Genomic DNA, 15189 nt, shown 5'->3' with positions numbered 1-15189 from the left:
CCTTACAGTTTCCCCTGATGGTCAACTCACAAAAGGGTTTAGATTAGCTTTTTACACTATTTCACCAAACAAGTTAAATTTTAACACACATTGCCAAAATGACAGAAAATTTTCTGAATTTTTTTTTCTTTTCTGGTCAACTTATGAGGGCTTCAGAATAGAATTCCATAATACTCCTAGACAAAATTGACTTATTTCAGTGGTCAACATACAAGATAGACAGGTGGTCAAGTTACAAAGGTTTTGCTTCTTTATATTATATAGGAAAAATTCCGTTCTTGATAATTGAGGTCAACTTATGCAGGTGCCCAACTTACAAGGGTGGTCAACTTGGCAGGTTTCACTGTAAACAGATTGGTTAACATCGAAAGCTCGTTTTACTACTTCTTAGAGTCTACTTTTAGGAGAATTTTAACTACCGAGTATAGGTGGAAAAATATCTAGTATTTGAGTAATTTTGGAATTCCAGTGTTAAATTTGAGAAATTATTGAAATTTTGGGAATTTTAATTTATTCAGGACTTATTTTAAACTTTCGTTTTCAATATTCCTTAGAAAACATTAAGAAAATTACTAAGTGATGATAAAATTCTAAAAAATGTAAACGATTTATGAATGAAAAGTACATATCAAGTCATTTTTATTTAAATGAAAAGTAATCTGATAAAATATTTGAGGAAGTAAAATTATAGAAACTACTAAATGTTTTATTAATAATCCTTTTTGCTAAATATGTAAACAAATATTCGAATTTTAAAGCGATGAAGAGATAATAACAAAAATTAAAAATCTTTAAATTAATCTTCCGTAATTTTTGAGTTAAAAATGTTATAAATAACTTTTGTATATGATTTCTTAATAATCACGTTTATATTCGAAACATCAAAATCTTGAGTGATTTTGAAGTGGTGGGTTATACTACATGCGTACACTGGTAAATTATATTGCCTTTTTTTCTTTTTTTTTCACAAAAAATCATTTTTTTATAAATATTTTGAAGCAATTAATAGATTTTTAATTGAAAAATATGTTTGACTGTTAATTAAAGCTTTTAAAGTTTAGGATGAAAGATTCTCATTGCGAAAGAGGAATTTTATTTTAATAACAAAACACAAAATTAACTTTCAACTTTTTTCCTTACTCTTTAATTAACATACTTTATTTTCAGTATTTCAACAAAAGGTATGTTATAAATTATAAGTTTTTTTAAACCTATTTTGATGTTATTTTTTTATCTGTATACTTTCAATTAATCAGCATTAGGCATAAGCAAACACATGACTTTGTGGGGCTTGAGTAAACGCATAGGGGCGATGGAGCTAGTGTGGAGGTATTCACATTGACCATGTCAACCTTCATCTATGAAAAGGTACCCCACCATAGAATCGAGTTAACATAATTTATAAGCTATAAATTGGTATTATATTTTTGTAGTGGTAGATACACTACAGTACTTCTCACCAGAATTATAACTGTGATAGAATTCAATGAACAGATACCACTAGTTGTGTCATTGCTGCTTTGTGAGAAGCCGGGAGATCTGTATTAAGATCACCGTACTTTTGAATGCTGATCATGAGAGCTGTATTAAGTTCACGGTCATGGTTGCTCCTGTGTTGCCTTTAGCAGTCTAGTGTATGTAGGTCGACGTTGTGTTTAATCGAGACTGAGTAGCAACAGCGCAAGGAAGTGGATAATGTCGCAGTCATAAGTAGAAAGTCAACTGTTCAATGTGGGCAATCCATCGAAGTAGGCGTGTTCAAATCGAAGTGGGAGTTGTTGTCAAGATAGGCCTGTTCATATCGAAGTGGGCATTACTGGCAAGGTAGGTGTGTTCGCATCGCGTCCGAAGGTCACCAATGTGGGGATAGTAGTTATGGACCATGTCAACTTTCATCTATGAAAGTTTAAAATAAGTCCTGAATAAATTAATCAAAATGATTTTGTCGAATGATATACCTTCACATTTTGTGATTTCATTATTAAGTAAAAGTTTTAAGAAAATATAAGAAAGATGTTTTATCAAGTTTTTTAAAACAATCTAATTAAAAGAAGATGAATTACTTTTTTCTGTGCATTAAATTGGAATAGAATAACAGCGAACGGTAACGTCTTCTCTTTGGCGAGTTTTTTCATTCCTCCGGTGAGAAAAATATCGCTAAGCCAAGCGCTCCGTGGGTTGTCCATTTCATTATCATGTATTAAAACTATGATTATTAATATCGATTCAACTTATAAAATGGTTCTTTCAAATAAATTAATTCCATCAAATAAATTAATAAGAATAATGATTCTCAAGTTTATTGATTTGCAATTAAAATGTCTTTTTTAATATAGTGCCATGCTTTATATAAATTAGTATTAAAATTAATATTTGTCAATATTTATTCTCCACATTAAACCATCTATTTTAAAAATATTATTATGAAAAAACTAAATAACTTTGTATCATCAGATATAAATCAAAATGCAGGTGGTCGTTCAAATCGTTGTTAAAAGAATGCTTCTGGAGTTAAAAGTTATATTAAGTACGGTTTTTTCTAACAAATTTGTAAAAAATGTCCCCAATAGCCCTTTTCTCCTCTATAAACAAAAATGCACTCACAAGCCTAAATAAAATCAATTCTAAGTAATACAGTAATCTAATAATAAGATGCTAAGCTTAACAGTGATAATTACATTCAATACAATTAAAATTTCTAAATACTAAAATTTTACCTTCATTTCACCACTAAGATCCACGTGATGAGTTCCATTTTCTATGCACGCTTGTATAACAGGTTCTCCAAACAATTTGTACTGAAAGAAATAAACATTATATTTACAACTGTTATTGATATATTATAAATGTTATGCCTTGTAATACCTATGTGAAAGTAAAAATAAGGGATATTTTAATACTATCAATTATTTTTTTTTCTAGAGAAGAAACTTAAAAATATCTTATAATCCATTTGGGGGTCCTAAAGTAATATAGCTTCGGTGCATTTGGTATTTGTTATCAAGTTTTATTTTTAATTAATAATGTATTCACCCTCCTTAGCAACAATCTCTCAATGCCAGATAGAAAATGTATCCCCCTGAATAACTATTGATCTAATGATCGAATCTTTACCTTCACAACTTAATGTTAATTTTACTTTTTGCATATTTCACCACATCTCGAGAACTTTTTGAGCGAATTGAAAAATTTTGCTCACAGTTCTAAAATTCACGTTTCCAATGATATTTCCAAGCAAAAAACAAACCTTTAGTAAATATTTGCTGTCTTTTTAATTATTTAATTTAATAATAAAAGAAAAAAATTTGAATTGCGAGATATGCAATTTTTACACCGTTTTAAAAAATTCAATTTTAAACAGCAAAATGCAAAGTTTTATTTCGACTATTAATAATATAATAAGTAATTATTGAAATTCTCTTTTGGATGGAACTCTTTGGATAAAAAAAAATTATTACTGTGTACAAAAAATTTTCAATTCGCTAAAAAAGTTTTCGAGCTCTGGTTAAATACGCAAAAAATAAAACATTTTAAGTTACGAAATCCGACACAGAAACGCACTTTTTCTGAATAAACATAACTTTTTTGACGGATCCGGATTTTTGACCCCAAAATATACGGGATAGTCACAATCGGAGAAATATGGTTCCAATAGTTTCATCAGGAGAGTGCTTTAAAATTTAGACCACTCAATGTTAATTTAATTTTTACGTATTTCGTTATATTTCGAGAACTTTTAAGTGAATTGAAAAATTTTTGAAAAAAAAAATGTAAAATTCATTTATCCAAACATAATCCCAAGCAAAAAATAACTTTTAATAAATATTGATTACTTTTTATTGTTTTATTTCAGATGGGTCAAAGAAACTTTGAATTGTAATGTATGCAATTTTTACATAATTTTAAAGAATGTAATTTTATAAGACAAAATAGGAAATTTGAGCCTCATCGATTGAATAGTTCCTGAGAAATCTAATTTTAGGAATCTGAGTTTTTTGAAATTCTCAGGAACAATTCCACTGATTTCGCTCAAATTTTGTATTTTGCCATATAAAATTACATTCTTCAAAATGATGCAAAACATTTTATAACCTACAATTCAAAGTTTTTTAATCCATCTGAAATAAAATAATAAAAAGTAATAAATATTTACTAAAAGTTATTATTTTTTTGGCAGGGAATAATGTTTGGATAAATGAATTTTATAATTTAATGCAAAAAATTTTTCAATTCACTCGAAAAATTCTCGAAATATAATGAAGAACACAAAAATTGAATTAACATTGAAGGGTCCAAACTTTGGAAAGCTCTCCTAACCAAACTATAGGGACCCTATATCCCAGATTGCGGCTATCCCCTAAATATTGGGGCTCAGAAATCCAAATCCGTCGAAAAAAATGTATGTTTATTCAGAGAAAGCACCTGAATTCGTAACTTAAAATATCGTCTGCTTTCATTAATTAGCATATTTGAGGTCACCCCCCACGAGCCATTAAGATAGAGTCGTCCCAGAACGTGAAAAATCAAATCATTAAATAAAAAGCTATTCAGGGTTGTCCGTTTTTTTGCGCAGTGTACATCTGTTTCATGCAATACATTTGCGAAACAGTGAAAACACAAAAACAATTAAACGCTGTTATAGAGTAATTTCTTTTCCTGTTCTGTCTACACAACTGGTAACATTTCAAGAGCTTTTATTATAAAATATTCACTTAAACTCTGGTTACGATTCATTTGAAGAGAGAGAATATCAAAGGATAGCAACAGAAAAAAAATAGAGCCAAAGATATTAGAAGTGTGATATTACGGTACGATATTTTCATTTATGTCGCACTAGAGCTGCACAATGGGCTATTCGCGACGGTCTGGAAAACATGCCTGAGGATGATCCGGAGACTACTTATGGCACATCCTGTTTTTACAGGAAGGACACATTCACACATCATCCATCCATCCACAGATCGTAATTTTGACCTGAACCAGAGCGTATGATGTTAGAAATGAGGAAAGTACAAGGGGAAAAAAAAAAAAGAACAGAATAGAATAGTGGTCGATACATGGGAGTTGAATGTTGAGTTTAGTTGAGGATGGATGATTTTTATCGTACCACAAACTGTTGCGAATTACAAAAGGTTTCACTTTTTATATGTAAAGTTGATATTAATCTTCAAATTCCAGTGTCGTCAATAATAGAATTTTTCCCCCTTCTAATATCAGAGTCAAATCATCGTACAGTACTGCGTAATAGAAGGTAACTATACGGTCTACATACTGATACAGTGCACCAGATAAAATAAGACGGACCACCTTGAGTTATTTTTGATCTAACGATCAAATCTTCACGTTCTAGGACACAAACTTACTAGCTTGGAAGGATGATCTCGAATCTCGTAATTAATAAAAACAGACGAGAATTTCAGTTACGAAATCATACAAAAAAAAGTACTTTCCCTGAATAAACATACTATTTTTTCGACGGTTTCGGATATCTGATCCTCAAAATATAGGTGGTAGCCGCCATCTGGAAAATATTGCCCTAATAATTTTGCCCAATAATTTTAATGCTAATTTTACTTTTTGAGTATTTCGCAATTATCTCGAGAACTTTTGAAGCAAATTGAAAAATTTTTCTCACAATTATAAAATTCGTTAATCCAAAGATAATTCCATGCAAAATATAACTTTTAGTAATTACTTATTATTATTTAATTGAATTAATAGTCGAAAAACTTTTGAGTTATAATTTTTTACATCATTTTAAAGAATGAAATTTTAAGTGGCAAATTATAAAATTTGAGAGAAATCAGCCAATTATTCCTGAGAAAATAAATTTTGAAAAAGTCGTATTTTTAAAATTCGATTTTTTAGAAAGTATCTTTTTCTCATTCGATTTCAGAGGCAGTACATTTTTGTCTCTGATTTCATAACTTAAAATATCGTCTGCACTAAGAAGTTAGCATATTTGAGGTCACCCCCTCAAACTATTAAGCTTGAGTCCTAGAACGTGAATGTTCGATCATTATATCAATAGTCACTTAGGGTGATCCATTTATTTAATTATTTATTAATTTTGCGCATTAGCACTGATTATTTATAGACAGCAATTTACTTTTTCATTCCCAATTTTTTTCAAAATCTGAAAATACTATGAAATAGTTGTAAATAGTTTATGGAAATAGTTTCATAAATTAATTTCTTTCCATATAAAGAAGAATACTTACTGGTCCAACACAATTAATGACCAACTTGCACCTTTTGCACATACTTGACAGAGAAGAGACATCTTTAACATCTGCTTCAATTATCGGAATGTTGCCGATATTTATACCTAATAATAAAGATTTAAATTTTCCCATATCTACAAACTACAGCAATGATTGAAAAAAATTCTTTATGCATAAAAGACGAAATAGTAGGAAAAGGACAAACAAAGTAATAGATGTAAAAAATTCATATCTGACTAACTATTAGTTTTATAATTAATTTTTATGCTTTTTATACAGCATGTTTCACAGTCATCTCCCTTAACTCCCTAGCTTAGTCCCTAGTTATTTCCCTAGTTTAACGAAAATTTTAGAGTCCTTGCGAAAACATTTAGTCAAAATAATGATAAGCTTAATGATCGGGCATTAATGTTTAGGCTAGGAAAAAAAAATCTGCCTTATAGAGCTGAGAAACAATGAAGTCCGAATGTGATTGTTAGCAACATCTTTGTTTTAAACAGCAATCATACAGGTTTTGAAGTTTTTGCATCCACTATCCTTTATGACAATTAGTTTGATTTTGATAGTGTTTTCTTTTTTATTGGCTTAAATACTGATTTACGAAGTTCCCATTAATGCGAATAGCTTTAGTACATTTAGCACATTAAGGGAATGGATTATGGAATACTTTGCATATTTTATCGAATGAAAAAAAATAAATAAAAATAAAACATATACAACAGGAAAATGCCGGATTGGATTAGCTAATACTATTTGTGGTAGCTTTTTTTTTAAAAACTATAAATATCAGTACCTAAAATAGGATTTTTACTATTAAATATATGTTCCATTGCATAATTTTTAGAAGATTTAATACTTGAAATAACATTCATTTTAACAAATTTTAAAATATAGTCCCTCTAGATTGAATTCATGGTTGCGTTCTCTTTTTTATCGGAAAATAGACTGAAGTTAAAGTTAGAATTTCGGTCTTCTTTATAATTTTTCTTACTTTCCTTTTATCATTTTTTTAAAAATAATTGAATTAAGTTTTATCTTTTGAAATAAGGATCTTATTTTTTTAAAACTTTTTTTTCAATAAAGCAATTATTTTAAACTAGAAATGTCATTTGTTTAAAAATATTCCAGTAGATTCAAAAGAATTTTATGTGTATTAATTGAAATTTCTAATAATCAAGAGAATTATGGATGACAGGAAAAAAAGACAGGATGCGTAAGATATTTGATTTGGTGACTTAAATCGAATTATGTTAAAATTATTTCATAAAACAGAATTTTCAAAGGCACTAAAAGAAGAGTTTAAACATTAAGACAAAAAATGGATATTGGTTAAATTTGACACTTCTAAAAGAATTGTTAGTACATAGTAATAGACACGAGCTTGTAATTACATTATCTGTAATTATTACTTAGTAGATAAAGTCTGCACCACAAACACCTACTTTTAATAAAGTGATTTAAAATCTTAGCAAAAAATTAAATCAACAATAAACACACATTAAACTCGTGTATATTATTAATATTTAAGTGAGGAAAAAATGAAAACGATATCAAAATCAGACGAATAACTACTGATGGAGACAAGATTTAAAATATTAAAATCAATTTAATTATCGGAAGAAATTTGAAGGTGTTTTTAATAATCGCATTTCACTTCATCTCAATTTACTTAGCAATAAAACAGGTTTTCACGATTTTTAATCTCGCCTTCATGTTAATGATTTATGTTACTGCAAAGATTTTCTTTTTTTTTCTAATTTGAATATCACTTTGTGAACTCTAATGTGCACNATCTGCTGGGAACCATGTCTTAACGATCAGTCCACTAAGGAACATATATCATAGTAAAACTATATATATATATATATTAAAAATTAAATAAGGAATTGAAATTCAAACTGAGCCATCTCATTATCTTGAAATTTGGCAGTTCAAAAAGTAAAGAAAAAGTTAAAAAAAAATTATTGCTCAATCAAAACAATACCTAATGTTTCTATGTTGTTTAAGGAATAAGTTATTGTTTATGAGTAGAATTAGAGAAAAAGAAAAGAATCAGAAAAGAGAAAATATTAGTGATTAGAAAATATGAGTAGAAATTTTATAACGCGTGTTAAGTAGAATAAAAAATAATTATGTTTCATAAAAATGTTAAATATTAACTGAAAATTTTTTAAAAAATATTTTGGCTTTCGCATAACCATCTATATTTTGGCTTCATACACAATAGGGCTGTTATATATAGAAGGATATCAGAAGTTGTGACTTTAATTTTTTCCATTTATAAAAAAAAGCAGCCTGGTTTGTGTTTAATTTTATGATCCAAAATTTTTAAGTCAGTAATAAAAAACGGGTGTCATTTTTATATTTTGATAGATTTTAATAATTTTAAAATTTATACTTTATTAATGTATAACTCCTATAAATTCCTCTTAAGACAATTTGATTTTGAAATTTTAAAGATAGTCGCAGGTAGTGTATAAATTATGAGAACCGCTGTACTAATTTTTTATTACTTGCATAAAATTTGATACCTAAACTAATTTGAGAAATGAATCAAAATTCAAAATTGGCTTCCTAAACTACAAAGTGGGATAAAAAAATTAGTCTTCGTGCGAAATAAATTTGCAAATTAACAATCAATCGTTTTAGTAGATTTTTGAAAAGTTTTTTCTTTCTTTTTTAACGCATTGCTCACAATGAATGATATTCTTATGTGGGACTTGTCAATAATAATTAAGAGGAGTTCTTGGTCCTTGTTTTAGAGTAATAGTAAATTTGAAAAATCAAAAAATTACGTCAAATGGATAAATTTAAAATTGTAAAAGGATATTTTTTGGGATAATTTTTGAAAATTTTGTTCTCACCACTTTTTTTTCCTCTTTTTTTTAAAGCAATGTAAACAAATTTGAATTTAATGAAACTTGTGAAGGAAAGGCATCTGGTGTAGAAAAATGAGATAATTCGTTTTCGGTCATTAAAGCTACTTATCGACTGCTCTGTAGTGGTATGAAATGATGCTTTTTTCGAATAATATGCTATTTTCATAAATGATGTGAGTTTGCAACAGTTATTCATGATTTTTATGTCAAGTTTAGACTATCCCTAGCGCCCTCTATATTTATTCTGAAAATGGCGCCAAATGTCAATATGGAGAAAAGCCACTGTTTTAAGAATATGAAAAACATTTGTGGCCTAATTTTTTAACACTTAAAAAATTACTCCAATGCTTCATTATTTCAGCTCAAGAAAATTGCAAAAAAAGGCGAAAAAAGCATTAATTTTGATAATTTTGATCTAGGTGGATAAATGTCGCCAAATTGGCGAATTTTAAAGAAGTTTAAGAACTTTAAAAAATGTGTGACCCTGATAATTGCTTGCAGCTAGATGGCATATGCAGATTATAGCTTTGCTTGGAGTATATGACACTTAAACTGTGGCTTTTTCTTTTCCTCGTCGAAAGAGCTTCGAAAATTCATTTTAACGTCCATCCATATGAAAGCAGAAAGCCTCGTTTATGGTCGTCAATGTGTTAAAAATCAAAATTTTAATTAAGTAAATAAAATATTCTACAAAGTGATTTTTACTATACTGATCTACAAACTTATACAAATCCTGTTTATTTCAGAATTTGGTCAGTTAGAAGCCACTTCGTGAATTTTGAAACACATAAATTTAATGGATTAATTTTTCGAATTAAAAGTACTAATTAATTGAAATGGAAATGATTTACCCTCTCCAAGGTATCCTTGCACAATTTCTATGGATTGTGACAATTTATCTTTGTTTCTTCCAGCAACAGCCCACTTTGTATTGGTTGATACAGAAGTATGTGCTAATTCTTCGATTACATACTGGCCTGTATATCCTGTAGCACCAAAAATAATTATATCGAACTCTCTATCTTCATTAACAGCCATTTTTTATCAACTTAAATCAAACGACTAAAGTGACTGCCGTTTATGAAATCTTAAAGAGCTAATATTTGAAATTCTTTTATTATCGGGTAAGGAACTGTCATCTACACTTTCGTAGTATTTTGTATATATTTTTATTCTACGCAACGAGATTGTGGGGAGTATTTGTTTGTCTTATCACTCACCTTATTTTCTAATCTATTATCGAATATTTAAATAACAAAAATGAAAAGGTTTGAGTTTATTCTCAACTTAACAGTCATCATTATACAGCATGAAGTTAACCTTGCTTTATTTGTCATCATTCAGTGCTTTGACTTCTTTTGGGAACTTTCTATCTTCTTTTAGATTCAGTTTGTTTTATTGCAGCAGATGTTATCCTTTCATGAATATAAATGTCTTTTTCTTGTATTTTTTCTTTACATAAAATGCAGCGGTTTTGATTTGAGTATTCAAAAAAGGTTTAATAGTGTTCATTGCTATAATGTTTTCAAGTATTAAAAAAAATAAAGGAAACAAAATTGAATTGTTACATTATCGGAAATTTGGAGATTAGAAATTAAACAAAGACCAAGATTTTGATATTGCTAAAAAAATATGTTGATTTCATAGTGTTAAATGCTTTTTTTTTAAAAAAAAAGTTATAGACTTGCGAAGTTCTCATTTTTATTGCGATTTTTAGAAATCATTTTGTTATAAAATACGGCCATTAGTTGAAAAAGGAGAAAGGGAAAAAAAAGAAAAGAAAAAAAAAGAAATGAAGATAGAAAGAAAGAAAAGCAAAAGAGACATAAAAGAATTGATAAGAAAACGAAAACACAAAACTAAGTGGCAAACAGAAAAAAAAAGAAAAAAAAGGGAATAGATATTTAAACAACACTAGCTAAAGTTACGCAATAAAAATAAATATTTTCTCACTTATTTTAAATATTCATAAAAGAAAACAATGATTCGTTATTAGCAATACGTGAATGAATGATTAGGCATGAAGGCTGTTTGCAAAATTCACCTTTTTACTCATTTTTTTCCTTCTTTATCGCAGCAAGAGTGATTTTTAAACACTAATTCTTAAACTGAAAATTTGCCATTCATATTTCATTGCTTTCCAATATTGAGTTGACCTGAATAAAAAAACTGCTTAGCTACTCTGCCCTACATTTTTATCACTAGATCATCCATCTAATGCTCTACTCTGATTCCTCGTAACTTTGAAGTTAACCCATATGACTGGTAAACTTCGGGATCAAACAGTGAGACAAATTTGGTTTCGCAAAAGATAGCTTGATTCACATTAAATGGAAAGGAAAGCAGAGAGCCTTTTATGTTCAGCTAGATGGTTCTTCAACCACTTTAGTTGTTGCTATAACAGTATACGCGAATTGAAAATTCAGTGACGAAACTTGAGGAAGGATCACCTCATCTGAAAGGCGAGTTTTTAATCTCCTTAGTCACCATGGCTTCATTGCTTAACTAATGTACTACCATTTGACATTATTACTAAAAATGTAGTCGGGAATCTAAGGCAAGATGAATTAGAGTTTTAAAATAAATTGTAAGCTGATCAAGCTATGCAAAAAAAATTACAACCCTAATCATTGTTTAGAGCCACGATGGCTCAGTGGTCAAAGCATGGAACTGTCATTGAAGAAAAAAAACTGGGGTTCGTTCCTCAGTGGTGGCTGCTTCAAAGCAATGGTTTCCAGCTTGTGGGGGAAAGCGACCTTTGCGTAATGTCAACCCTATTGCCGTTGTCAACCGTTGGCTACGAGTGGGATCCATGACCCTCTGGTCCACAGCTGGTTCATACAGGAATACTATTAACTATAATCATTAATTTGGGAAATAATATTTGAACTAAAAGAAATAAATAACTAAATAAATAAGTTTACATGTAAATCAATAAGCAAAAATCAATAAATAACTAAAAGCAAATATATAAACTAAATAAATAAATAAAATAGGTATTGAACAGTGCCGTTATCCACGCCCTCATAGATAACCCCAACAACAACCTTGGTGATTGGTCAAGAACTCATGACCCATTTGCTCTACTTTCTAAACTCATCATTTTTCTGATCAAATGTTAAATCAATGTATATACAAAAAAAAAAGAACATTTGTTTAAAAAAATATTAGATTTGACTTGAAAAAAAATATCTTGATTTTCGATAAGGAAATTATGTTTCGAAGATTTATTTCTCGGAAATAATTCGACTTACATATTTCGCAATTTTAGGTGTTACAAAAATTTTATAAATAATGATGAATTTTTTGTTATTATAAACCAATTAATTAAATGATTTATAGCTATAAACGTGAATGTTTTTGTGTTTGTATCCTGTTCAAATATACATTTATTCATTCGTGATGAGATATCGTTTGCTGATAGCTTAAAACTACAACACTAGTTGATTGTTGAATTACTACTTATCGACAATAGATCATTATATCAAATCGTTCAAGCGAGGCGAGTGGATAATAAATTATTCTTTCATAAGAGTGATATCACCGTTATAGCTTTTAAACTGTCGAAGAATACTTTGTCTCCGTTTTATTAAAAAATGATTAGAAATATAATATAATTAATAAATCGTTAAAATTATTAAAAATTATTTTTCCTTAGGTGATCTTGCCCGAATACCGATAATTATTTCAATTAGAATTTCAAGAAATTTCTTTATCGCATAAAAATGTTAATCAATCAATTTACATTTAAAATATTTACCTTTTCTAAGATATCTTTGCATTAAATCTAATAAATATTTAATTTGAAACAATCAATAAAAGGCTTTGAAAGAAAATAATCAATAAGCAGTTAAAATTATTAAAACAGTTATCTATTCCCTGGTGATTTTTCACAAACTCCGATTGTTGTTTAAATTGGTAGTTATAAAAAAAGTTCCTTTATGACGCAAAAATGTTAATTAATGAATTAACATTTAAAATATTTAAATTTTCAAAAGTATCTCTACGTTAATTCTGGTAAATATTCAATTTGAAATACATAATAAATATTTTAGACAAGAAAAAATTATTAAACAATTAAAATTATTCGATAAAGAATTTTTTTTACACGATATTGCACAAACTCAAATTTGTTTTCAAATTGGAATTAAGGATTTCTTTTTATAGGATAAATAATCAATAAGTAAACTTTAAAAATTTTAAAAGTTATCCTAGTACTAATTCTGAAAAATTTTCAATTTAAAACCTATTCAATTTTCAAATTACAAAAAATTAAATGAATTAAAATTAAATGAATTAAATGAGCCCCCTAGTTTCTTTTAAATTCCCTAAAATTTAAATCAACTATCAATTAAAATTCAAAATAACTTTCTTCTCTGAATTATCGAAGCACCAATTACGAACATTTTATAAATTTCGAGCCATAACGCATTTTTCCTCATACAAAAAAGATTTATCACACATATATGCATTTAAACTTAATACAATTATTTAATTTTATTAGAAGTATCGAAGTACATACTTCGATGGTTATTCGAATCGGAAACTAAAAGAAATTTTTAATCACACAAAATTGTAAATCAATTAGTTAGAGTTCATAACATTTACCTTTTCAAGTCAAATTTTGCACAAACTGAACAATTTTAAGCATAAACATGGTTTTTAAATTTACTAAAATTTAAAATGAAATTTCTTCTCCAAATTATCGAAGAACCAACTACGATAATTATTCAAATTACGAAAATTTTTTAATTTCTTTATCACACAAAGAATATTCATCTCGCACCTTACCTATACATTTATGCTAAATAAAAATTAAAAGAAATTTTATATCACACCAAAATTGTAAATCAGTTTATAAGAATTCAAAATATTTGTCTTTTCAAATAAAATTTGGTACAAACCCGTGTGATTATAAAATATTAAGCATAAAATGGGTTTTTAAATTCATCAAAAAATTAGTCAACTATTAATTAAAAATTAAGATAAAATTTGCTCTCCAAATTATCGAAGCACCAACTATGACAAATATCCAAATTATGATCCACAATAAATTTATTTATCATACAAAGAAGATTTAACACACACATGTATTTAAATTAAAAAAAAAACAATTGTTTAAGTTTATTGGAAGTATATAAGTACAGACTTCGATGATTATTCAAATTGAAAATTAAACAAAAAAATAAATTTCACAAAATTGTAAGTAAATTAATTAGAATTCAAAAATTTACCTTTTAAAAATTTTACACACTACAATTATTTACATTTCTAAACATAAAATGGTTTTTTGAATTCACAAAAATTTAATTAAGCTATTAATAAAAATTTTTTTCCAAATTATCGTAGCACCAGCTATGACTATTATCAAATTAGGAAACATAATAAATTTTTTTTTATCACACTTATGCATTTAAACTAAAAGCAACTATTTCATTTACATAAAAAAACATTACCCTCCCCTAGGTATCCTTGCACTATATCCAATGATTCTTTTAATTTTTCTTTGTTTCTACCAGCTATAGCCCATCGTATATAAGAAGATACCGAAGTATGTGCTAATTCTTCGATAACATAGCGTCCTGTATATCCTGTAGCACCAAAAATAATTATATCGAACTCTCTATCTTCATTAACAGCCATTTTTTTGAATCATATAAAAGCAAATAAGAAGTCTGTCGATAGTCTGCAGAAAAAGAAACGCATTTTTTTTCAAGGACAGCATTACCGGTTACCAGTGGTTACCTATCAACAGCCTGGGAGCTGTCAAGGGTTGAAATTATTCATTAGAAACGGATTTGATGCGTTGGAGCTCATGTGGTACGCTATGATAAGAAAGAAAGTAAAAAATAAAAATGTATGCAAAAAGCGGTTAGGAAAAATATTAAAGAAAAAAAAAACTTGTCAGGTGTGTTTAAATTTATTTATATTGAATTTGTGAATGTAGTGTCCTTCCTTTTCTGTAAAATTAAATGAAGATTGGATTGACATTTCCTACAAAAACAGCACTAATGACATTTTTTTAAAAAGAAAAATAATATAAAATTGGTTGAAAATTAAAAATGAAATAATATATTTCGCATAAT

At 27.9% G+C, this 15189-nt stretch overlaps 1 protein-coding gene across 1 annotated transcript in view; it reads right to left on the bottom strand.

Annotated features, from left to right (window-relative positions):
• The window catches only part of LOC107455899 (uncharacterized), a 47968-nt gene extending 37705 nt beyond the window's left edge, over positions 1 to 10263 (bottom strand). Inside the window, exons 1-3 of the mRNA XM_043044342.2 lie at positions 9955 to 10263; positions 6222 to 6328; positions 2718 to 2798 (exon numbers count right to left, since the gene is read on the bottom strand). Of these exons, the coding sequence (XP_042900276.2) occupies positions 2718 to 2798; positions 6222 to 6328; positions 9955 to 10141 (375 nt within the window). The 5' untranslated portion in view covers positions 10142 to 10263. The remainder of the gene's footprint in view (positions 1 to 2717; positions 2799 to 6221; positions 6329 to 9954) is intronic.
• Positions 10264 to 15189: the final 4926 nt, after the last annotated feature.

The sequence above is a fragment of the Parasteatoda tepidariorum genome, chromosome 8, assembly GCF_043381705.1.
Source record: "Parasteatoda tepidariorum isolate YZ-2023 chromosome 8, CAS_Ptep_4.0, whole genome shotgun sequence".
NCBI lineage: Eukaryota > Metazoa > Arthropoda > Arachnida > Araneae > Theridiidae > Parasteatoda > Parasteatoda tepidariorum.
The sequence above is the reverse complement of the archived record's forward strand: the minus strand, read 5'-3'. Positions and strand labels throughout refer to the sequence as shown.